Source organism: Lissotriton vulgaris, chromosome 6 (genome assembly GCF_964263255.1).
Source record: "Lissotriton vulgaris chromosome 6, aLisVul1.2, whole genome shotgun sequence".
NCBI lineage: Eukaryota > Metazoa > Chordata > Amphibia > Caudata > Salamandridae > Lissotriton > Lissotriton vulgaris.
In genome coordinates this window covers 1,901,912,417-1,901,937,879 of record NC_141694.1, presented here as the reverse complement: position 1 = coordinate 1,901,937,879, position 25,463 = coordinate 1,901,912,417, and the positions used below count along the sequence as shown (strand labels likewise).

Genomic DNA, 25,463 nt, shown 5'->3' with positions numbered 1-25,463 from the left:
AATGATGTTCTCATAGAGTTGGGTGCATGTGATTGGAGACCAGGGAAGTTCTCATAGACTTGGGTGCATGTGATTGGAGACCAGTGATGTTCTCATAGAGTTGGGTGCATGTGATTGGAGACAAGTGATGTTCTCATAGAGTTGGGTGCATGTGATTGGACACCAGTGAAGTTCTCTTAGACTTGGGTGCATGTGATTGGAGACCAGGGAAGTTCTCATAGAGTTGGGTGCATGTGATTGGAGACCAGTGAAGTTCTCATAGAGTTGGGTGCATGTGATTGGGGACCAGTGAAGTTCTCATAGAGTTGGGTGCATGTGATTGGAAAACAGTGATGTTCTCATAGAGTTGGGTGCATGTGATTGGAGACCAGTGAAGTTCTCATAGACTAGGGTAAATGAGCAGGGGACCAGCGGACTTCTCAGGGTCTAGGCTGTGTGATCGGAGAACCATTGAAGTTCTCATAGAGTTGGGTGCATGTGATTGGAGACCAGTGAAGTTCTCATAGACTTGGGTGCATGCGATTTGAGACCAGTGATGTTCTCATAGAGTTGGGTGCATGTGATTGGAAAACAGTGATGTTCTCATAGAGTTGGGTGCATGTGATTGGAGACCAGTGAAGTTCTCATAGACTTGCGTGCATGTGATTGGAAAACAGTGATGTTCTCATAGAGTAGGGTGCATGTGATTGGAGACCAGTGAAGTTCTCATAGAGTTGGGTGCATGGGATTGGGGACCAGTGAAGTTCTCTTAGACTTGGGTGCATGTGATTGGACACCAGTGAAGTTCTCTTAGACTTGGGTGCATGTGATTGGACACCAGTGGAGTTCTCATAGACTTGGGTGCATGTGATTGGAGACCAGTGATGTTCTCATAGAGTTGGGTGCATGTGATTGGACACCAGTGAAGTTCTCTTAGACTTGGGTGCATGTGATTGGACACCAGTGAAGTTCTCTTAGACTTGGGTGCATGTGATTGGACACCAGTGAGGTTCTCATAGACTTGGGTGCATGTGATTGGAGACCAGTGATGTTCTCATAGAGTAGGGTGCATGTGATTGGAGACCAGTGATGTTCTCATAGAGTTGGGTGCATGTGATTGGAGACCAGTGATGTTCTCATAGAGTTGGGCGCATGTGATTGGAGACCAGTGAAGTTCTCATAGAGTTGGGTGCATGTGATTGGGGACCAGTGATGTTCTCATAGAGTTGGGTGCATGTGATTGGAGACCAGTGATGTTCTCATAGAGTTGGGTGCATGTGATTGGAGACCAGTGAAGTTCTCATAGACTTGGGTGCATGTGATTGGAGACCAGTGATGTTCTCATAGAGTTGGGTGCATGGAATTGGAGACCAATGATGTTCTCATAGAGTTGGGTGCATGTGATTGGAGACCAGTGAAGTTCTCATATAGTTGGGTGCATGTGATTGGAGACCAGTGAAGTTCTCATAGAGTTGGGTGCTTGTGATTGGAGACCAGTGACGTTCTCATAGAGTTGGGTGCATGTGATTGGAGACCAGTGAAGTTCTGATAGACTTGGGTGCATGTGATTGGAGACCAGTGAAGTTCTCATAGACTTGGGTGCATGTGATTGGAGACCAGTGATGTTCTCATAGAGTAGGGTGCATGTGATTGGAGACCAGTGATGTTCTCATAGAGTTGGGTGCATGTGATTGGAGACCAGTGATGTTCTCATAGAGTTGGGCGCATGTGATTGGAGACCAGTGAAGTTCTCATAGAGTTGGGTGCATGTGATTGGGGACCAGTGATGTTCTCATAGAGTTGGGTGCATGTGATTGGAGACCAGTGATGTTCTCATAGAGTTGGGTGCATGTGATTGGAGACCAGTGAAGTTCTCATAGACTTGGGTGCATGTGATTGGAGACCAGTGATGTTCTCATAGAGTTGGGTGCATGGAATTGGAGACCAATGATGTTCTCATAGAGTTGGGTGCATGTGATTGGAGACCAGTGAAGTTCTCATATAGTTGGGTGCATGTGATTGGAGACCAGTGAAGTTCTCATAGAGTTGGGTGCTTGTGATTGGAGACCAGTGACGTTCTCATAGAGTAGGGTGCATGTGATTGGAGACCAGTGATGTTCTCATAGAGTTGGGTGCTTGTGATTGGAGACCAGTGACGTTCTCATAGAGTTGGGTGCATGTGATTGGAGACCAGTGAAGTTCTGATAGACTTGGGTGCATGTGATTGGAGACCAGTGAAGTTCTCATAGACTTGGGTGCATGTGATTGGAGACCAGTGATGTTCTCATAGAGTTGGGTGCATGTGATTGGAGACCAGTGATGTTCTCATAGAGTTGGGTGCATGTATTTGGAGACCAGTGATGTTCTCATAGAGTTGGGTGCATGTATTTGGAGACCAGTGAAGTTCTCATAGAGATGGGAGCATGTGATTGGGGACCAGTGAAGTTTTCATAGCATAGGGTGCATGATTGGGGGACGAGTGAAGGTCTCATGGACCAGGGTTAATGATCAGGGTGTGTGATGGGGGAACCACTGAAGTTCTCATAGACTTGGGTGCATGTGATTGGAGACCAGTGAGGTTCTCATAGACTTCGTTACATGTGATTGGGGACCAGTGAAGTTTTCATAGATTTGAGTGCATGTGATTGGGGACCAGTGAAGATCACATAGACTAGGGTAAATGATCAGAGATGAGTGAAGTTCTTGTAGCCTAGGGTGTGTTGTCGGGGACCAGTGGGGTTCTCATAGGCTAGGGAGTGTGATCAGGAGACCAGTGAAGTTCTCATAGTCTAGGGTGTGTAATCGGGGACAAGTGAAGATCTTGTAGATGAGGGTGTGTGATCGGGGACCAGTGAAGTTCTCGTAGCCTAGGGTGTGTGATCGGGGCACCAGTGAAGTTCTTGTAGATGAGGGTGTATTATCGGGGATCAGTGAGGTTCTCGTAGCATAGGGTGTGTGATCAGGAGACCAGTGAAGTTCTTGTAGATGAGGGTGTGTGATCGGAGGACCAGTGAAGTTCTTTAGATGAGAGTATGTTATCGGGGACCAGTGAGGTTCTCGTAGCCTAGGGAATGTGATCAGTAGACCAGTGAAGTTCTCATAGTCTAGGGTGTGTGATCGGGGACAAGTGAAGATCTTGTAGATGAGGGTGTGTGATCGGGGACCAGTGAAGTTCTCGCAGCCTAGGGTGTGTGATCAGGAGACCAGTGAAGTTCTTGTAGATGAGGGTGTGTGATCGGAGGACCAGTGAAGTTCTTGTAGATGAGGGTGTATGATCAGGGGACCAGTGAAGTTCTTGTAGATAAGAGTATGTTATCGGGGACCAGTGGGGTTCTCGTAGCCTAGGGAGTGTGATCAGGAGACCAGTGAAGTTCTCATAGTCTAGGGTGTGTTATCGGGGACCAGTGAAGTTCTCGTAGACGAGGCTGTTAGATCGGTGCACCAGTGAAGTTCTTGTAGGTGAGGGTGTGTGATCGGAGGAGCAGTGAAGTTCTTCTAGATAAGGGTGTGTGATCGGGGGATCAGTGAAGTTCTTGTAGATGAGGGTGTGTGATCGGGGGACCAGTGAAGATCTACTAGATAAGGGTGTATGATCGGGGGATCAGTGAAGTTCTTGTAGAATAGGGTGTGTGATCGGTGCACCAGTGATGTTCTCATAGTCTGGGGTGTGCGATCGGGGGACCAGTGAAGTTCTCCTAGACAAGTGTGTGTGATCAGGAGACCAGTGAAGTTGTCATAGTCTAGGGTGTGTGATTGGGGACCAGTGAAGTTCTCATAGTCTAGGGTGTGCGATCGGGGGACCAGTGAGGTTCTCATAGACTAGGGTGTGTGATCAGCAGACCAGTGAAGTTCTCATAGTCTATGGTGTGTTATCGGGGACCAGTGAAGTTCTTGTAGATGAGGGTGCGTGATTGGTGCACCAATGAGCTTCTCCTAGACTAGAGTGTTCCATTGGGGATCAGTGAAGTTCTCGTAGACGAGGCTGTGTGATTGTTGCACCAGTGAAGTTCTTGTAGGTGAGGGTGTGTGATCGGTGCACCAGTGAAATTCTCCTAGACGAGGGTGTGACATTGGGAGACAAGTGAAGTTCTCATAAATGAGGGTGTGTCATTGGAAGACCAGTGAAGTTCTCATAGTATTGCGAATTGCCTGAGCGTGTCATATCAGGCAGGAACCAATCAGGCAGCATAACCAATCAGGCAGCATAACCAATCCCTGCAACTACAACTCCCATGAGCCTCTAGAAATTGACGAGGCATGCTGACGAACGCCTAGAAAATGAGGACGGACTATGGTACAGTGTCAGAAATGTCTTTGTTGTGGTTCTATGAAGGAAGGACCCCGTGTTTCCTGCTCCAGTGAGCTAGGGGTGCTATGCACTGCTCACCGTGTATTTTCGTCCTGCTTTGGTACATTTCTATCCTCCAGACTCCTGCTTAGATGTTATCTGTTGTGTCAGGGATTGCGCATTGAATGAAGTCTCAGCCCCTTGAGAGTACTTTTCCACACTCTGTTTCTCATTCTCTGCAGCGGTTCTCGCAGTGAGAGAGAACAGAGACATGGTGACGAATCCCTAAGGAGATTCACATGGAAGGCCTGGTTAAAGAGACATCCAGAATGGAAGGTGAAACAAGGGATCCCTATGCAGTCCAACCGCATTCTGGTGCCTACAGAGCATTTACACAAAACAGCCTATCATTTGTGTCATAAGTTACCTAGCGCTGGCCACAATGGGTTGACCAAGATGATGGATCCCATCGAAAGGCTATTCTAGTGGCCCTCCCTGTTGGAGGATATTAAGGCCTGATCACTTTCATGTGAAGTCTGCGCTAAGGTGAAACCTGATCAACAAAGACCGGCGGGCTTGTTGCAATACATGCCCACCCCTAACTCACCAGGGAAAACAAATTGCTGGACTTCATCGTTGGTCTCCCGAATTACAAAGGTTATACTGTGATTCTTGTGGTTATTGACTACCTCCCGAAGATGGGGCATTTTGTAGCATGCAAACAAGTTCCCTCAGCTGGGGTTTTGGCCAATCTCCTTCTGGTTCATGTGGTACGATTTCATGGATTACCACAGACTACAGTGTCAGATTGTGATTCCCAGTTCACCGCCCAATTTTGGAAGGCATGGTGTGCGTCCCTTCATATCAAGACAGCTCTAGCCACAAGTTTTCATCTGCAGACAGACGGTCAATCAATCAATCAATCAATCAATCAATCAATCAATCATATCATTTGTGAAGCGCACTACTCACCCGTGAGGGTCTCAAGGCGCTGGGGTGGAGGATGCTGCTACTGCTCAAAAAGCCAGGTCTTGAGGAGTTTTCTGAAGGTCAGCAGGTCTTGGGTCTGCCGTAGGTGGATGGGGGGGGGGGTTTGAGGTTTTGTTGGCGAGGTGGGAGAATGATCTGCCACCGGAGGTCGGTCTTCAGAAGTGGGGGACTGTGGCGAGGGCGAGGTTGGCAGAGGAGAGCAGGCGGAAGGGGGTGTAGAAGCTGAGTCATCTGTTGAGGTAGAGCCAGAGCGCCTTAACCAAACTCTTAAACAGTACCTTTGCTGTTATGTTGATAACAGTACCGATGCATGGGTGGAATACCTATGGTTGGCTGAAATCGCGTACAACAGTGTCACACATAGTGCAACACAAGTATCCCCCTTTTATAGTTCTTTTGGGTACCACCCAAGATTTCTGCCTTTTGTCCATCCCACTGCTCATCCCAAACTCCCAGAGGTGGTAAGAGAGTGGCCCACATTCGGAAGCATCTGGTTTAATCAAAGGTGAAATAAAAAACATCTGCAGATAAACATCAGAGAACAGGGCCTTTGTATTCAGTGGGGGACACAGTATGGTTACCCACCAAAAACATCCGATTTAGGAAACGCAGTGTGTTCAACCGTCGATACATCGGACCCTACAAAATCCTCAAACGTATCAATCCTGTAACCTTGAAATTGGCTTTACCTTCTCACATGCCTATTCACCCGTTCTTTCATGTGTCCTTGTTGAAGCCATCAGCCTCTCCTGTGAAAAAACATCCAATGCCATTTGTGATCAATGACGATGTGGAGTTTGAAGTAAAACAAATCATAGATGCCAAACTACGAAGAAACAGACTATGGTACCTGGTGGTATGGAAGGGATACGGGCCAGAGGAGAACTCTTGGGAACCGGCTTCTGGTGTCCATGCTCCCAGAGTAGTCTCTTCTTTACATAAAAGACATCCATCAAAACCTGGTCCTATGCTGCGCTCTCAGTGAGGGGGGATGTACTGTTGCGAATTGCCTGAGCGCGTCTTATCAGGCAGGAACGTCAGCGCACAGCATAACCAATCCCTGCAACAAGGCTGGGAACACAGAAGGAACTAAAACTACAATTCCTATGAGCCTCTAGAAATCAATGTGACGTGCCGACGAACGCCTAGAAATTGAGGACGATGTCAGAAATTCCTTTATTGTGGTTCCATGTGTGTTGGCATTTATATAGCGCACTGCTACCCGTAGGCGTCCTGGCGCTTCGACCGCTGCGAAACCCTTCCTGGTTTCCCTGAGAGATGGTCCCTTAATGGGTATCTCCAGGGTGAGACCAGGCATCCCCGGCGGTCTGGTGGGGCCGTTAGTGAAGATGAGGCAAGCTAATGCCCAGAGTTGCCGAGTGTGATCACTGATCAGAGTGGGCACCGAGGCGAGAGAATTATCGAGTCCGCTGACCCTGGTCCAGAAACCTGCCGCGCCGGGAATCGAACCCTGGTCCCAGGCAGTCCTCTGCTCTCGGGTCTGCCGCCTCTAACCAGTGAGCCACACTACTTCACATCCATGGAGGAAGGACACCGTGGTTCCTGTTCCGGTGAGGTTGAGGTGCACTGCACTGCTCACCATGGATTTCCGTCCGGCTTTGGTACATTTCTACCCCCCAGAGTCCCACCTAGGTCTTACCTGTTGTGTTAGGGATTGCGCATTGAATGTAGTCTGGGTCCCTTGAGAGTACTTTTCCACATTCTGTTTCTTGTTCTCTGCAACAGTTCGCGCAGTGAGAGAGAACAGAGATCGGGTGACAATTCCCTAATCAGATTGTCATTTGTGGCTACAGATCGGGACTGTAACGTTCTGTTGCGCTTTGGATCACAGCACCTTGCCTGCAAGGCGGATATATTAGTTCAAGGGGAAAAAAGAGGAGCATGAATTGAATGTTCCTCGCTATTTACTAATTATTGATGTTCCTATCTACTTGGTGCCATTTTGACTTATCTGTGTGCTGTTTTCTTGACCCTAATTAACAGGGGTTCACATGAGCGGTACGGACTACCCTCATTTCCCAGTGAAGCAGTTAGGAGTCTTAGAAGGGTATGTGTATTACAATGTAGAATGTGTTTTCATGAAATACGATGATGGTGTAGTTAGTTACTACTGATGTATATTGATTTATATGGTTTCATGTGTCTTATTACAGCGCAACCTCTCCTCGCAAGGAAACATAGTTGAATGAATCCCATAGGAACCTCATATTTCCTTGTGTTGTTTTTCTTTACAGGTATATTACATGTGTGTAGGAGAGTAGGGTCTACTATCCTATGGTCACCCCAATTTTTGCTTTTGGCTTCACTGGTTTTCGACTTAATGTGGCTGTGGGCCTGCTAATCAGACCCCCAGCCTGCTGTTCTCTCTTTAAATTCACATACATGTACTATAGGTACATAACCCAATTGGAAAATGGACTCCTTGTCAGCCCCTGTACCATGCACTATAGGTGCTCAGGGCATAGGTGCCACCAAGGCCTACCAGGGGCTGAAGCATAGATTTTGCCACCCCTGGCTGGTTCTTAAATTGACACAACTGGCTGATCACTCAGCTGGGGCAAGTTGGTGTAATCACCCCTTGCTTAGATATAGTATACCTATATATGTATGAGGGTGCGTGATCGGAGGAGCAGTGAAGTTCTTGTAGATGAGGGTGTGTGATCGGGGGATCAGTGAAGTTCTTGTAGATGAGGGTGTGCGATCGGGGGACCAGTGAGGTTCTCATAGACTAGGGTGTGTGATCAGGAGACCAGTGAAGTTCTCATAGTCTATGGTGTGTTATCGGGGACCAGTGAAGTTCTTGTAGATGAGGGTGCGTGATTGGTGCACCAATGAGCTTCTCCTAGACTAGAGTGTTCCATTGGGGATCAGTGAAGTTCTCGTAGACGAGGCTGTGTGATTGTTGCACCAGTGAAGTTCTTGTAGGTGAGGGTGTGTGATCGGTGCACCAGTGAAGTTCTCCTAGACGAGGGTGTGACATTGGGAGACAAGTGAAGTTCTCATAAATGAGGGTGTGTCATTGGAAGACCAGTGAAGTTCTCATAGTGTTGCAAATTGCCTGAGCGTGTCATATCAGGCAGGAACTACAGAGCACAACATAACCAATCCCTGCAACTACAACTCCCATGACAATGGTGAATTTACTTCATATTATTTGACATTGGATAGAAAGCCCCAGAGGGGGAGAAAGGAAATAAAAGGGGTGCTTAAAGATGTGAAGTTTAAAGAAATAGGCACAGTTAGTCAAAAACAATTGTTGATACCACAGTCAATAAAGAATCAAACATTTCAAATACAAAAGGCCGAGATTTGTGGCCACCATTAATGTATTATTAAAGAGAGACATAATATGAAGTAAATTCACCATTGTAGGTGTCTAGTGTTGTAAATAGATTGCAATACTTGAGAAATAACTTAAAGAATTTCTTGAAATTGTGAATTTTGTAAGTGAGTGTAGTAGTGTTAGTGTGTATAGCTAGTACAACACACTCTTTCTTTGCGGGGACCCCTTACCCACATGTACCACATAGCGCCCAGGTCCCCGTGACTGCATGGGTTCAAACCCCCTTTAGTGTAATGTACTTGTAGACTAGGGCACGTGTCATTAGGGACCAGTGAAGTACCCAGGGGCGAGGGATATGTGATCCATGGGCCACTGAAGTCCTGGTACTATAGTACTGCGTGATTGAAAGGCCAGTAAAGTTATCCTTGGGTTCTGTGGTCTGGTGGATCAGCAGTATTGTCATGGTGAAGGGCTAGGTGCCGTGAGTGAGGGGCCAATGATGCTGCCAATGATGCTGCTACAGGGTAAGAGTAAAGAAAGTGGAGGACCCCTGTAGCGCTGAGGTTATATGATGAGGGTGTCCAGCAAAGTTTCTGGAGACATTCCTATGTGATAGTGGAACCAGTAGAGTTATCGTAGGGTTACTGTTTTGTGGCTGGGAGGTTTAATAATGTTCTTGTAGGTTTATGCGTTCTTGTGAGCAGTCAAGTGTTCACCTGGTGGAGCATATGATTGTGTAGACTAGCAAACCTTTCTTAGTATTATGTGGTCATAGTGTCTCAGGTGCTTAGAATAGATTCAGCAATAAGACATCCTCATGCTCAGCTGGACCTCAGAGACCAGGAGGCTGGAACTTACTTCTTTGGGAGACTTGCATTAGTTGCTTTGAGAGGTCTTCCCTGTCGACCTGATGCAGTAAATCCACTGCCAACTGCACGGCCCGTTCTTCACTGTAATCTCTGATCATCTGTGCAGCAACTTCTAGATATAATGCCCTCTTTCGCCGTCTTCTAGGCACCCCTGAGCTCCCACTGTCCGGTGGGTACTTCTCCAACAGGGACCTGAAGCCTTGCAGTTCCTCCACCGTGAGCAGCCGCAGGTGAATGAACAGTGCACTTCGCAAGCCTCGTGACATGTCGACAACTTCCAGTGTCATTCAAGAACAGAGGGCCTGTAATATAAAACAGAAGTTGTGATGAGTTCTGGGTATGAGAAAGAGCCCCCTAATACTGTAAGGAGACTGGACATACGTGACCAGTCACCCATGGTGCTTTTATCATTTGTGTAGCGCCTTGACAGCAGCCTGCGCCGTTAAGCCATTGGCACCTTCACCGAGGAGCAGATGTGTTACAGTTCAGTGCTTTCAAGGAAAAAATATGAATAACATTAAATGAATCACAAGGAAATGTTACCAGGTCCATCATCGAGATCTAACAAATAAACTGAGTTCAGGCTATCGGGTAATTACCAAAACATACATTTGTGGGCTCGGAGCTGCAGACTGACCGGTCGCCCACCTACCCTCTTCTGCGTTCATGGTGCATGCATGTAGATGTGGTGGAGAAGTTATGGACAGCATATTCACCAGTGCTGAGAGTCTAAAATACCATATCCTTATCCATGAAAAGACAGCCCCAAGTCCATACTACATTAAGTGGAGGATCATGGCAGACAGCCTGTAAGGATCAGCCAATTTGGGCAGGGGGTGGAAGCCTTATCTGGCCTCCTTAACTGGCTAAGCATGACAGACAATTGGTCAGCATCAGCCAATAAGGGTAGGGGGAGGGATCCTTAACTGGCTGAGCCTGTCAAGATCAGGAAGGACAAAAAAAGGAAAAAGAGAAAAAAGGAGGAAAAAAACTACCAGTTACCCTAGTTGGGACCTGGGAATCTATGATATACAGAAGGTCTATGAGGAGAACTAACTGGAAAAACCATAGGGTTCTTAAAATTGCCTTCACCCACCACATAGAGTCCTGCTTCACTATAGGGTCGCTTCTACACCAAGGCGCAGAGGTAGAGCACAACAATGTTTTTTTTTAGAAAGCGTTTATCAGGAAATGGTTCCTGAATGCAGGAAGAAAAATATTTAAACTGTCTAAGTGGGTGCACCTCTACTTACTTATTCCGGACCCCCTTGGCAGGATTAAAAAGTGTTATAAAGCGGGTGTATCGGAAAGACTAAATCTCCATCACCCTATCTGCTAGTATCACTATGTTTCGATCTATTTCTTCTGCCCTAATGGGTCGCCGGCCTTCTTTAGGATACAGATCCCTTAAGAAAGACTTTTGCTCCCTCCTAGTTTTATACTGAATGGTAGGGATAGATATACAGCAGTACTTGCCTAAGGTAGACACACTCTTGAAGGGTACCCGATAGTCAAAGTTTCTTTAAGGTGCGGAGGCTCCGTGTGGACCAATCTGCACCCTCAAACGTGGAGAAAGTTTGACTATAGGGTAAGTTCCCACTCTGGCCCCTGGTTTTGAATGGCAATAATGAAGCTTGGGTACCCTTCAAGAGAGTGTCTACGTAGGCAAGTGCTGCTGAATATCTTATCCTACCATCAATGATGAAGCATGCCACCATTTAGTGGGTAATGTGACTTCCCAGTGTGTGCACTGGAGGGCCCTGTCTAGTGAGTCCTGTCACTTCCCTGTGTACACAGGAGAGTCCTGTGACTTCCCTTTGTACACTGAAGAGTTCTGCGACTTCCCTGTGTGCCCTGGAGGGTCTTGTCGCATCCCTGTGTGCACCAGAGAGACCTGTGACTTTCCCGTCTGCACCAGAGACTCTTGTGGTATCCCTGTGTGCACTGGAGAGTCCTGTGGCTTCCCTGTGTAACCAGGAGAGTCCTGTGACTTCCCTGTGTGCATTGGAGAGTCCTGTGACTTCCCTGTGTGCATTGGAGAGTCCTGTGACTTCCCTGGGTGCACCTAAGACTCCAATAACTTCCCTGTGTGCACCGGAGAGTCTCGTTGCATCCCTGTGTGCACCAGAGAGACCTGTGACTTTCCTGTGTGCACCAGAGACCTCTGTGGCTTCCATGTGTGCACTGGAGAGTCCTGTGGCTTCCCTGTGTACACTGGAGAGTCCTGTGACTTCCCTGTGTAACCAGGAGAGTCCTGTGACTTCCCTGTGTGCATTGGAGAGTCCTGTGACTTCCCTGTGTGCACCTAAGACTCCAATAAGTTCCCTGTGGACACCGGAGAGTCTTGTTGCATTCCTGTGTGCACCAGAGAGACCTGTGACTTTCCTGTGTGCACCAGAGACCTCTGTGGCTTCCACGTGTGCACTGGAGAGTCCTGCGGCTTCCCTGTATACACAGGAGAGTCCTGCGGCTTCCCTGTGTACACAGGAGAGTCCTGTGACTTCCCTGTGTACACAGGAGAGTCATGTGATTTTCATGTGTGCAACGGAGAGTCCTATGACTTCCCTGTGTGTATCGGAAAGTCCTGTGACTTCCCTGTGTGCAACGGAGAGTCCTTTTGCTTCTCTGTGTGCACTGTAAAGTACTGTCACGTCCTTGTGTACAGAGGAGAGTCCTGTGACTTCCCTGTGTGCACCGATGAGTCCTGCATCTTCCCTGTGTCAACAGGAGAGTCCTGTTACTTCCCTGTCTGCACCGAAGAGTCCTGTCACTTCCATACATGCACTGGAGAGTCCTGTGACTTCCGTGTATGGATCAGAGAATCCTGTCACTTACTTGTGTGCGTCAGAGAGTCCTGTGACTTCCCTGTGTTCAATGGAGAGTTCTGTGACTTCCCTGTTGTGTGCACCGGAGAGTCCTGTCACGTCCCTGTGTGCACAGGAGAGTCCTGTTGCTTCCCTGTTGTGTGCACCTGAGAGTCCTGTGACTCTTATGTGTGCACTGGAGAGTCCTGCGACTTTTCTATGCGCACCAGAGAGTCCTGTCACTTCCCTGTGTGCACCAGAGAGTCCTGTCACTTCTCTGTGTGCACCGGAGAGTCCTGTGACTTACTTGTGTGCCTCGGAGAGTCCTGCATTCGCTCAGCCAGGTGATCCGGCTTACTTCTAAGTTACACCATAACCATAGCAAACACACACCCAATGTCCACTATGGGTCACCCCTTCATCACCCTATCCGCTAGTATCAACATGTTTTGATCTATTTCTTCTGCCATAATGGGTCCCTGGCCTTCTTCAGGATACAGATCCCTTAAGAAACACTTCTACTCCCTTATAGTTTTATACTGAATGGCAGGGATAGACACACTCTTGAAGGGTACCCGATAGTCAAACTTTCTTTAAGGTGCGGAGGCTCCGTGTGAACCAATCTTCACACTCTGACGTGGAGAAAGTTTGACTATAGGGTAAGTTCCCACTCTGGCCCCTGGTTTTGAATGGCAATAATGAAGCTTGGGTACCCTTCAAGAGAGTGGCTACCATAGGCAAGTGCTGCTGAATATCTAATCCTACCATCAATGATGAAGCATGCCACTATTTAGTGGGTGAGGGCAATTTTAATACCCTATAGATTTTCCAGTTAGTTCTCATCCTAAACCTTCTGTATATCATATATTCCCAAGTCCAATCTAGGGTAACTGGTAGTTGGGAGTCCTGTGACTTCCCAGTGTGTGTACTGGAGGGCCCTGTCACTGTGAGTCCTGTGACTTCCCAGTGTGTGCACTGGAGGGCCCTGTCACTGTGAGTCCTGTTGTTTCCCTGAGTACACAGGAGAGTTCTGTGACTTCCCTGTGTGCCCCGTAGGGTCCTGTCACTTCCCTGTGTGCACCGAAGAGTCCTATGACTTCCCTGTTAGGTACCCCGGAGAGTCCTATCACGTCCCTGTGTCCACTGGAGAGTCCTGTGACTCTTCTGTGTGCACTGGGGAGTCCTGTGACGACCCTGTGTACAGGTGTGAGAAAAAATCCTAGGACATCTAAGAAAATTGTGTGAACAATCAAGTCAGACCAGTGGTCAAGAAGGAATAATCAAAAGATTAACAGTTTTTATAAAACGTATATTTTTAATCGATATATTAAAAATCATATTATGAATGACCAGAAAGTCAAACCATATGATAGGTGTAAAAAATTCCTCAGTTACATACAATTATAATAAACAAATAGCATAAAACTCATGTTCAATACAGCGATAATTATAAACAAAAACACATATTTAATAACTCAGGTATTGAAAAAAGCATAAAAACTCGACCCTGTGTACACCAGAGAGTTCTGGGACTTCCCTGTGTGCCCCATAGGGTCCTGTCACTTCTCTGTGTGCACGGAAGATTCCTGTGACTTCCCTGTTAGGTGCCCTGGAGAGTCCTGTCATGTCAATGTGTCCACTGGAGAGTCCTGTGACTCTTCTGTGTGCACTGGAGAGTCCTGTGACTTCCCTGTGTACACTGGAGCGTTCTGTGACTTCCCTGTGTGCCCCGTAGGGTCCTGTCACTTCTCTGTGTGCACGGAAGATTCCTGTGACTTCCCTGTTAGGTGCCCTGGAGAGTCCTGTCATGTCAATGTGTCCACTGGAGAGTCCTGTGACTCTTCTGTGTGCACTGGAGAGTCCTGTGACTTCCCTGTGTACACTGGAGCGTTCTGTGACTTCCCTGTGTGCCACGTAGGGTTCTGTCCCTTCCCTGTGTGCACCGACGATTCCTGTAACTTCCCTGTTAGGAGCCCCGGAGAGTCCTGTAACATCCCTGTGTCCACTGGAGAATCCTGTGACTCTTCAGTCTGCACCGGAGGGTCCTGTGACGACCCTGTGTACACTGGAGAGCTCTGTGACTTCCCTGTGTTCCCCGGAGAGTCCTGTGACGTCCCTGTGTGCACCGGAGAGTCCTGCATTTGCTCTGTCAAGCGATCCAGAGCTCCATGACTTCCCTGTGTGCACTGGAGAGTTCTGTGACTTCCCTGTGTGCCCCGTAGGGTCCTGTCACTTCCCTGTGTGCACCGAAGATTCCTGTGACTTCCCTGTTAGGTGCCCCAGAGAATCCTGCGATGACCCTGTGTACACTGGAGAGTTCTGTGACTTCCCTGTGTGCCCAGGAGAGTCCTGTGACAACCCTGTGTACACTGGAGAGTTCTGTGACTTCCCTGTGTTCCCCGGAGAGTTCTGTGACGTCCCTGTGTGCGCCGCAGAGTCCTGCATTCGCTCTGTCAAGCGATCCAGCTTACTTGTCAGTTACACCATAACTATTGCAAACACACACCAAATGTCCACTCTGGGACCCTTCAACATCCTTTGAGGGATTGTTGACTGATCCAGGTGTCACAGCCTTGAAGAATTCTGGGGGTCGAAACGTGTGCTGGCTGCTGTACGTGTCTTGAAGCCACGCATGCAGTGGTGCAGGCCTGTGTTAGTGTGCATGTCTGGTGCAGCATAGGTGCCATGTGTAGAGGTTGGGGCTTAACAAACACGGCAGAGGTAAACCGGGCAGACCCACCACTGACTCCAGCAAGGGGCCCCGGCAACCCTGCCCCACATATTGTCAGATCAACTGTGACGAGAGTTACAGACCCACCCCCACGCCGGTCAAAGACACACAACACAAGATGCTGTGTACTTTGAGGAGGCTGACACACCGCCCCTCACATTCCGGGGGTGCCTTTAGTGCCCCAGCTGATTCCCCCCCCTTCTTACCCCCCCCTTCCCCCCCCCCCCCTCCGGCTGCACTGGTGGCAGTGATCGACCCTGCAGCACGGCATGCAGACTCTCCACCACCTCACAACTGGCTGATCACTCAGCTGGGGCAAGTGGGTGTAATCACCCCTTGCTTAGATATAGTATACCTATATCTAAACCTATATCTGGACACATATAAACCTGTGAGTCACTCCTATGGAAGGCCTTATCCATCCTGGAGGCAGAGTGCATGGTTTAATGTGAGATGGAGCTCTGGCATGAGCTGAGACTGTCTGCAGCTGTTGGGAACAACTCCCTAAGCTGATCCGGGATAATGCCATACCATATACTATTAAGTGCCTTATAATCCTCGAGGTTATATAGCAACTTTGGTTTGGCTTTATCAAAACATGTCGTGTAAGGTGTCATATGAATTGGAATACTACCCCCTCGCCAGTTCTGGCGACGGGGGTAGCATTCCACCCTTCTAGAGGGAGAAGACATGTTACTTTACTGAAACGCGGTTGATTTTAAAAGAGCCTCAGATCCACAAAATGGATGCCTCTGCCACAGACACGGGTCTGGCCTCCTGCTGCTGACCGAAACTCAGCAGATGGTGGCCTGGACAAAGGGTTTCCTGTCACAGGGCGGTGTTACACCACCCCAGACAGGAGATAGTGGATTGTAGCAGGTTTCAAAGAAACCAGACACTGCCTGGGGAGCACAAGGCTGCCCCTTGCATAATCCGGCCAAACCGGTTCTGGGGCACACCAGCCCCAGTCCCAGCGCGGCCTGGATCAAAGGAAAGGGTTGTATCCACCCCCTTCCTGGGTCCCACCCATAGGAGGGGACCTAGCAGGTAATCCAGCCCATCAGATTCGAATAAGAGTGGGAGCAGTGCCAATGCAACTCAGATTATCCTGAAGAAACATAAGAAACGAAACTCTGGACCCTTCGACATCCTTCTCAACGTAGAAGACTGAAGAATCTCCCTTGTGGTCAAGGAGTGACCACCCTGTGCAAACAGGTATCATCCAGCACCTCGACCCTTGCTTTGTTGCAGTTCCCGCCGGAACTCGAGCGACAGAGATCGACGAGATCAAGCGTGCCTGCCTTCGTCCAGCCCGATCCACAGTCCCTGCAGAGCTGAGACCCGTGGAGGCGACCGGAAGCGTGGGGCACACCATCTTGAAAAGGCCACGAGACGCTGACCGTGCAGCCCACGAGTGACCCTCGAAGCTGTACACCTGGGTTTGAGAAGCCCCAACCCTGAGCTTGTCTTGCACCGAAGCTTACCCCTCCACACTCGACGAGTGCTGCGTGGGGCCCTTCTGCTTGTGTTGGCTCGACACGTTGGCCCGGTCACTTTCCAGCTGGCTTGTGGCCCCTGTGCCGACGAAAACCTTAAACAGACCTGCTTTTCTGGTTGCTCCAGATTTGCACCAGCTCCTGTGAAAAGGAGCCCCCGCTTTGACCCTCCTGGTCCGAGTGAGAAGCAATCTCCCGGTTCCGCGTGGATTGCTTTTGCCAAGTGTTGTTTGCTTCAATCTTGAAGCCGATGGCGCTGACGGCGAGAACCTGCGTGGGACAGATCGTGACCTGCTCCTGGACGTCGCAGATGCCCCAGAGCCCACGTGACAGTGGAGAGAAGCTCCTCGACAACCATCTGATTGCGCCCGACATTGCCTGGTTCCGTCCTGGTTCCACCCTGGTCACTGCTGAGTGACCCAGACTCTGTCCCCTCTGCTTTCAGACACTTCTTGACTTCGATCCACCCTTGGATTACACCGGACACTTCTGCTTCCCATCGCCTGCAGCATCTTCAGCTCCAAGCACCAAGAGCCTGCGTGTCAAAACCCGACGCCACTTCGACTCTATGCACCCGCTTCCTGTGGGTGAGGTAACATTGCAACGCCGGTGTTCCCACACTGGTACATACCTCTAGGGTCTGTGTCTTAAGTTTTGTTCCTCTAGGTTCAGCGGAAGTATCTTTAAACTCTCTTTGTGTAACTTTTACGCACCATTGACATTGCATTGGTGCAAGCCGCACTTTACGTGCTGCACCCGAATCCCGCGGGCTTTTCCCGACTTCAGCATTGCTAGTCCAGACTGCTCCAAGCGATTCCCTAGGCCCTAGGCCTAACCACTGTTCGATTGGTATCTCTTATACCACTTTTTTAATATATAGTTTGAGTGGCCACCCGCCCTCATCCATAATTGTGCAACTTTGTATGTTATACTGTGCTTTTGATTTAACGCTTGTGCCCCTTTGCTCATAAAGAGTACTGGGGATTATTTTAGAAATAAATACATATATTTTTATAATATATACTTGTGTGGTGTCCTTTCATTTGGTATTACAGGATTGTATGTGGTAAAACAGCTCGCTTAACACGACCTCTTAAGTTAAGCCTTTAAGGCTGCTTAGTCCATGCTACCCCTAGGATAGCTTGTCTAACAAGGTTGACTTACAACCATACACCATAAGGGATTGTTTGGACTGATACAAGGTGGTTCCAGAATTTGAAACATCACATATCAGGCCAACTTCTCACATTGGTGCGCAGCGGTGCGGATTTGAGCTTGCTGTTGTTTTACCATTGCAATCTTTTTATCAAATTGAAAGATCACATCAAGTACCTTAGGTACATATAAATCAAAAGCTTAGCATATTAAGTTCTACTGAACTTAGTAGTTGTAGATTAAAGGGATTAGCACACCCTGACTACAACTCACTAGCAAGGTACAGTAGGAAAACACTTAGTGTAGGTAAGTGCACCACTTACACCTCACTAGCAGCCATGTCTGACACAGGAGGAGCTTCAGGCTCTGCCCCTGTGATAGTTGACCCCATCAAGGCAACTTCCAGATATGACAACCTTAGCCACAAAGACTTGGGTGCCTTGTGCACTGCAAGAGGGCTAAAGAAGGGCAGAGGCCCTACAATTCCTTCCCTGATAGCCATCCTGGAAAAGGATGACTTACATAAGGTGAGTCAGGCTCCCTTAGAGACAGGAGAGGGGGTGAACTCCCCTGAGAATGAGATTCTCCCAGAAGAAGAAGAAGAGGAGGAGGAAGAGGAGGAAGAAGGCTCAGAGATAGAGGGGTCTGAGAATCAGGGTCAGAGGGTGACCCAGGTACAGGTTGGCAGGCTTAACCAGACCAACTTGGACCTACATGGGAGTGGAGAGGGCCCGCACCTCCCCAGATCCCATAACTTAATTCTCCCAGGCAACAGAAGGAGGAGATCTTCATCCGGAGACTCTCATCTTTCTAGTGTCTCAAGAGAATCTCAAAGGGGAATTACTTCCCCCCCAGAGGAAAGAGAATAGGGCCAGGATGAGGGCTGTCCAACTCCAGATAGAGAGGGAAGAGATAGCCTTGGCTCAAGCTAAACTTGCTTTAGCAAGAGAACACAAGTTGTGTGGCTTTAATGCCACTGGTGGCAGCAAAATTCCTAAAGAGAATGACAGGAGCTATGATAATAGAAACCTGACAAAAATTGTGCCCCCCTACAAGGAAGGGGATGACATCCACAAATGGATGACTGCTCTTGAGAGAGCCTGCATGGTACAGAAGGTTCCTCAGGATCAGTGGGCTGCAATTTTATGGCACTCCTTTTCAGAGAAAGGGAGGGATAGGCTCCTCACAGTTAGACCTGAGGATGCCAAAAACTACTCTGTCCTGAAGAGTGCTCTTATTGAAGGGTTTGGCATAACCACTGAGCAATACAGGTTGTTGTTCAGAGACACCCAAAAAGCACACACTCAGGACTGGACTGATTTTGTTGATTGTGCCACTAAGGCTCTGGAGGGTTGGCTGCAGGGAAGTAAAGTCTCAGACTATACAGGATTGTACAATCTTATAATGAGAGAGCAGATCCTTAATAACTGTCAGAACCTGCTGTTGCATCAATACCTTATTGACTCTGATCTTACCTCTCCCCAAGAATTGGGAAAGAAGGCGGACAAATGGGTCAGAACAAGGATTAAGCAGAAACCCCAGAACCATGGTGACCAGAAGAAAACAGACCAGAAGGGTGGGAATCAGAAAGATAAAGAAAAGGACCAGAAGTCTTCAGGCCCCCAAACTAGTAATAAGGAGGGTGGTTCCCAAAATGGCAACAAGAAAAAGAAGAATGATGGCCCAAAGAAACCTTGGTGTAATACCTGCAAATCAGTTTCATACTGGGGCAGTGAATGCACTAAGAAAATTCCAGTTCCTGCCACTGCAGCTCCTAAAGCAACTGCACCCCCTAGTACAGTCAGCAGTGGTAGTGCACAACCTAAGGGGTTAGTAGGGTTAACCTTGGGTACTGAGGTGGACTCTGGTCTAGTCAGAATCCCCACACAGGCAGTTCTCCTAAATGATGTGGACTTATCTTTGACCACTGCAGTGAGTCCCAGTAACCTGGGCAAATATAGGCAGACTCCCTTAATTAATGAGAAACTGGCCCAGGCCTACAGGGACACTTGTGCCAGTGTCACTATGGTGACACCTGACTTTGTGGACCCTGGTCAGATTGTACTAGGTGAAAGTTACCTAGTGACCAATGCAAGCAACTCCACTACTTCACATAGTGTGGCTGTTGTGAACTTCTCCTGGGGAGGGGTAAATGGCCTAAAGAAAGTTGTTGTGAGTGCAGACCTCCCCGGAGACTGTCTGTTAGGCAATGATCTTGAAAGCTCAGTTTGGTCAGAAGTGGAGTACAGGACTCATGCAGAAATGCTAGGGATTTCAGCTCATGTCCTTGCAGTGACAAGGTCTCAGGCTATGTAGTGCCTTCCTGAACCAGTGGTGGATCTTGAAACATTAGACCAAACACAACCCAAGAGAAGGAGCAAGAGGGTTAAGGCTGTGCCTTCCCACTTGCCCCAGGTTGAGGATCAGGTTTCACAGGAAACTGATTCTGCAGTCCAAGAGGAGACTGTCTCTGAGGAGCTTGAACCTGATCAGGTTGAGTTTCTGGGGACAGGGGGACCCTCAAGGGCAGACCTGGGGCAGGCCCAATTAGATTGCCCTTCACTTGAACCCCTCAGACAGCTAGCTGCTGCTGAGGCTGCAGGGAATGCTCAAGGTGCCCATAAAGTTTATTGGGATGATGGACTCCTTTACTCAGAGGCTAGAGACCCCAAGCCTGGTACCACCAGGAGGTTGGTTATACCTTTGAAGTTTAGGGGTTTCCTTCTCACCTTGGCCCATGATATTCCCCTTGCAGGACACTTAGGCCAGAACAAGACTTGGGACAGGCTTGTTCCTCACTTTCACTGGCCTCATATGTCAGAAAATGTCAAGGAGTTTTGTCGCTCCTGTGTCAAGTCAGGTGGCACCACAAAGGCCCCCCTGATACCACTACCTGTGGTGGGGGTACCCTTTGAAAGAGTTGGCATAGATATTGTGGGTCCCATGGATCCTCAAACAGCATCTGGGCACAGATTTATACTGGTGGTAGTGGATCATGCCACCAGGTACCCAGAGGCAATTCCCCTGAGGACCACCACAGCACCTGCGGTGGCAAAAGCCCTCATTGCAGTTTTCTCAAGAGTGGGCTTTCCAAAGGAGGTTCTTTCAGACAGAGGTACCAACTTTATGTCTGAATACTTAAAAGCAATGTGGAAGGAGTGTGGAGTAAACTACAAGTTTACCACACCCTATCATCCTCAGTGCATTGGGCTTGTGGAAAGATTCAACAAGACTCTAAAGGGAATGATAAAAGGACTACCAGAGAAGCTTAGGCAGAAATGGGACACCCTTTTACCCTGCTTGCTCTTTGCTTACAGAGAGGTCTCACAGAAGGGGGTTGGCTTTTGTTTGGCCACCCTGTGAGGGGTCCACTATGTTTGGTAAAGGAAGGATGGGAGTTACCTCTCAAAAAGCCTAAGCTAGATGTTGTGGACTATGTACTTGGTCTCCGCTCCAGGATGGCTGAATACATGGAGAGAGCATCCAAAAACCTGGAGGCCAGCCAAGAATTACAGAAAGCTTGGCATGACCAAAAGGCTGTTCTGGTTGAGTACCAGCCAGGGCAGAAGGTGTGGGTGTTGGACCCAGTGGGCCCAGCAGCACTCCAGGACAAATGGACTGGACCCTACCCTATCATTGAGAAAAAGGGAGAAGTCACCTATGTGGTGGACTTTGGAACCCCTAGGAGCCCCCACAGGGTGCTCCATGTGAATCGTTTGAAAGCATTTGTTGACAGGGAGGACATGAGTCTCCTCATGGCCACAGATGGGGATCAGGTGGAAGAGAGTGACCCTCTCCCAGACCTGCTTTCCCAGAATCCTGATGATGGTTCAGTTGATGGAGTAGCCTTGGCAGGCAGCCTCACTGAGCATCAACAGGTGGACTGCAGACAGGTGTTGCAGGCCCACAGGCATATGTTTTCACTCACACCCAGTCAAACTAACTGGTGCACCCATGAGGTGGACACTGGTGACAGTCTGCCTGTGAAGAATAAGATCTACAGGCAACCTGACCATGTCAGGGATTGTATAAAGGCTGAGGTGCAAAAGATGTTGGAGCTTGGAGTGATTGAGCCATCAGAGAGCCCATGGGCTAGCCCAGTGGTCCTTGTGCCAAAACCTCATACCAAAGATGGAAAGAGAGAAATGAGGTTTTGTGTGGACTACAGCGGTCTCAATGCTGTCACTAGGACAGATGCACATCCCATTCCAAGAGCAGATGAGCTCATTGATAAATTGGCTTCTGCCAAGTTTCTGAGCACATTTGATTTGACAGCTGGCTACTGGCAGATCAGACTAGCTGAAGAGTCAAAAGCCAAAACAGCATTCTCTACCCCTAGTGGACATTATCAGTTTGTGGTAATGCCCTTTGGTTTGAAGAATGCACCTGCCACATTCCAAAGGTTGGTGAATCAAGTCCTTGCTGGGTTGGATGACTTTTGCGCAGCATATCTAGATGATATTGCTGTCTTTAGCTCCACCTGGGAGGATCACCTGATCCACCTGAAGAAGGTTCTGGAGGCCCTGCAAAAGGCAGGCCTGACTATCAAGGCTACCAAGTGCCAGATAGGGCAGAGCAAGGTTGTGTACCTGGGCCACCTAGTAGGTGGGGGTCAGGTTCAACCACTGGAGAGCAAGATCCAGACCATACAGGACTGGGCTCCTCCAACTACCCAGACACAAGTCAGAGCCTTCTTGGGCCTGACTGGGTATTACAGAAAATTTGTAAAGAACTATGGGTCCATTGTGACACCATTGAATGACTTGACATCCAAGAAGATGCCCAAAAAGGTTCAGTGGACAGTTAGCTGTCAAAAGGCATTTGATGACCTGAAGAAGGCCATGTGCTCTGCACCTATCCTGAAGAGTCCTGACTACTCCAAACAGTTCATTGTACAGACAGATGCTTCTTAGTTGGGGGTGGGAGCTGTGCTTTCACAACTTAATCAAGATGGTCAAGACCAGCCCATTGCTTTTATTAGCAGAAGGCTGGCCCCCAGGGAGAAACGTTGGTCAGCTATTGAGAGGGAGGCCTTTGCTGTGGTTTGGGCCCTGAAGAAGCTGGGGCCTGACTTGTTTGGTACTCACTTCCTAATTCAGACAGACCATAAGCCCCTCTTGTGGCTAAATCAGATGAAGGGTGAAAATCGCAAACTGCTCAGGTGGTCCATTTCCCTACAGGGGATGGACTTTACAGTGGAGCACCGCCCAGGGACTGACCATGGTAATGCAGAAGGTCTCTCCAGGTACGTCCACTTAGAACATGAAGACTTATCTGGTCAAGGTTAAGTTTAATGTCCCTGCGTTTGGGGGGGGGGGGTTGTGTAGGAGAGTAGGGCCTGCTATCCTATGGTCACCCCAATTTTTGCTTTTTGCTTCACTGGTTTTCGACTCACTGAGGCTGTGGGCCTGCTAATCAGATCCCCAGCCTGCTGTTCTCTCTCTAAATTTGTAATACATGTGCTATAGGTACATACCACAATTGGAAATGGACTCCTTGTCAGCCCCTGTACCATGCACTATAGGTGCTCAGGGCATAGGTGCCACCAAGGCCTACCAGGGGCTGAAGCATAGCTTTTGCCACCCCTGGCTGGTTCTTAAATTGACACAACTGGCTGATCACTCAGCTGGGGCAAGTGGGTGTAATCACCGCTTGCTTAGATATAGTATACCTATATCTAAACCTATATCTGAACACATATAAACCTGTGAGTCACTTCTATGGAAGGCCTTATCCATCCTGGAGGCAGAGTGCGTGGTTTAATGTGAGATGGAGCTCTGGCATGAGCTGAGCCTGTCTGCAGCTGTCGGGAACAACTCCCTAAGCTGATCCTGGATAATGCCACACCATATACTATTAAGTGCCTTATAATCCTCGAGGTTATATAGCAACTTTGGTTTGGCTTTATCAAAACATGTTGTGTAAGGTGTCATAAGAATTGGAATACTACCCCCTCGCCAGTTATGGTGACGGGGGTAGCATTCCACCCTTCTAGAGGGAGAAGACATGTTACTTTACTGAAACGCGGTTGATTTTAAAAGAGCCTCAGATCCACAAAATGGATGCCTCTGCCACAGACACGGGTCTGGCCTCCTGCTGCTGACCGAAACTCAGCAGATGGTGGCCTGGACAAAGGGTTTCCTGTCGCAGGGCGGTGTTACACCACCCCAGACAGGAGATAGTGGATTGTAGCAGGGAGGTTTCAAAGAAACCAGACACTGCCTGGGGAGCACAAGGCTGCCCCTTGCATAATCCGGCCAAACCGGTTCTGGGGCACACCAGCCCCAGTCCCAGCGCGGCCTGGATCAAAGGAAAGGGGTGTATCCACCCCCTTCCTGGGTCCCACCCATAGGAGGGGACCTAGCAGGTAATCCAGCCCACCAGAATCGAATAAGAGTGGGAGCAGTGCCAATGCAACTCAGATTATCCTGAAGAAACATAAGAAACGAAACTCTGGACCCTTCGACATCCTACTCAACGTAGAAGACTGAAGAATCTCCCTTGTGGTCAAGAAGTGACCACCCTGTGCAAACAGGTACCATCCAGCACCTCGACCCTTGCTTTGTTGCAGTTCCCGCCAGAACTCGAGCGACAGAGATCGACGAGATTAAGCTTGCCTGCCTTCCTCCAGCCCGATCCACAGTCCCTGCAGAGCTGAGACCCGTGGAGGCGACCGGAAGCGTGGGGCAAGCCATCTTGAAAAGGCCACGAGACGCTGACCGTGTAGCCCACGAGTGACCCTTGAAGCTGTACACCGGGGTTTGAGAAGCCCCAACCCTGAGCTGCTCTTGCACCGAAGCTCACCCCTCCACACTCGACGAGTGCTACGTGGGGCCCTTCTGCTTGTGTTGGCTCGACGCGTTGGCCCGGTCACTTGCCAGCTGGCTTGTGGCCCCTGTGCCGACGAAAACCTTAAACCGACCTGCTTTTCTGGTTGCTCCAGATTTGCACCAGCTCCTGTGAAAAGGAGCCCTCGCACTGACCCTCCTGGTCCGAGTGAGAAGCAATCTCCCGGTTCCGCGTGGATTGCTTTTGCCAAGTGTTGTTTGCTCCAATCTTGAAGCCGACTGCGCTGACGGCGAGAGCCTGCGTGGGACAGATCGTGACCTGCTCCTGGACATCTCAGATGCCCCAGAGCCCACATGACAGCGGAGAGAAGCTCCTCGACAACCATCTGATTGCGCCCGACATTGCCTGGTTCCGTCCTGGTTCCACCCTGGTCACTGCTGAGTGACCCAGACTCTGTCCCCTCTGCTTTCAGATACTTCTCGACTTCAATCCACCCTTGGATCACACCGGACACTTCTGCTTCCCATCGCCTGCAGCATCTTCAGCTCCAAGCACCAAGAGCCTGCATGTCAAAACCCGACGCCACTTCGACCCTATGCACCCGCTTCCTGTGGGTGAGGTAACATTGCAACGCCGGTGTTCCCACACTGGTACACACCTTTAGGGTCTGTGTCTTAAGTTTTGTTCCTCTAGGTTTAGTGGAAGTATCTTTAAACTCTCTTTGTGTAACTTTTACGCACCATTGACATTGCATTGGTGCAAGCCGCACTTTACGTGCTGCACCCGAATCCCGCGGGCTTTTCCCGACTTCAGCATTGCTAGTCCAGACTGCTCCCAGCGATTCCCTAGGCCCTAGGCCTAACCACTGTTCGATTGGTATCTCTTATACCACTTTTTTAATATATGGTTTGAGTGGCCACCCGCCCTCATCCATAATTGTGCAACTTTGTATGTTATACTGTGCTTTTGATTTAACGCTTGTGCTCCTTTGCTCATAAAGAGTACTGGGGATTAATTTAGAAATAAACACATATATTTTTATAATATATACTTGTGTG

General features: G+C 48.9%; 1 protein-coding gene across 4 annotated transcripts in view; it reads right to left on the bottom strand.

The window, feature by feature from the left end:
* Window positions 1-25,463, bottom strand: part of LOC147709852 (NACHT, LRR and PYD domains-containing protein 12-like) — a 410,205-nt gene that overhangs the window by 352,372 nt on the left and 32,370 nt on the right. For all 4 annotated transcript variants that reach the window (XM_086928301.1, XM_086928300.1, XM_086928303.1 and 1 more), the window contains exon 2: window positions 9,420-9,732. In XM_086928301.1, coding sequence (XP_086784427.1) covers window positions 9,420-9,717 — 298 coding nt within the window. In that variant the 5' untranslated portion in view covers window positions 9,718-9,732. The remainder of the gene's footprint in view (window positions 1-9,419; window positions 9,733-25,463) is intronic.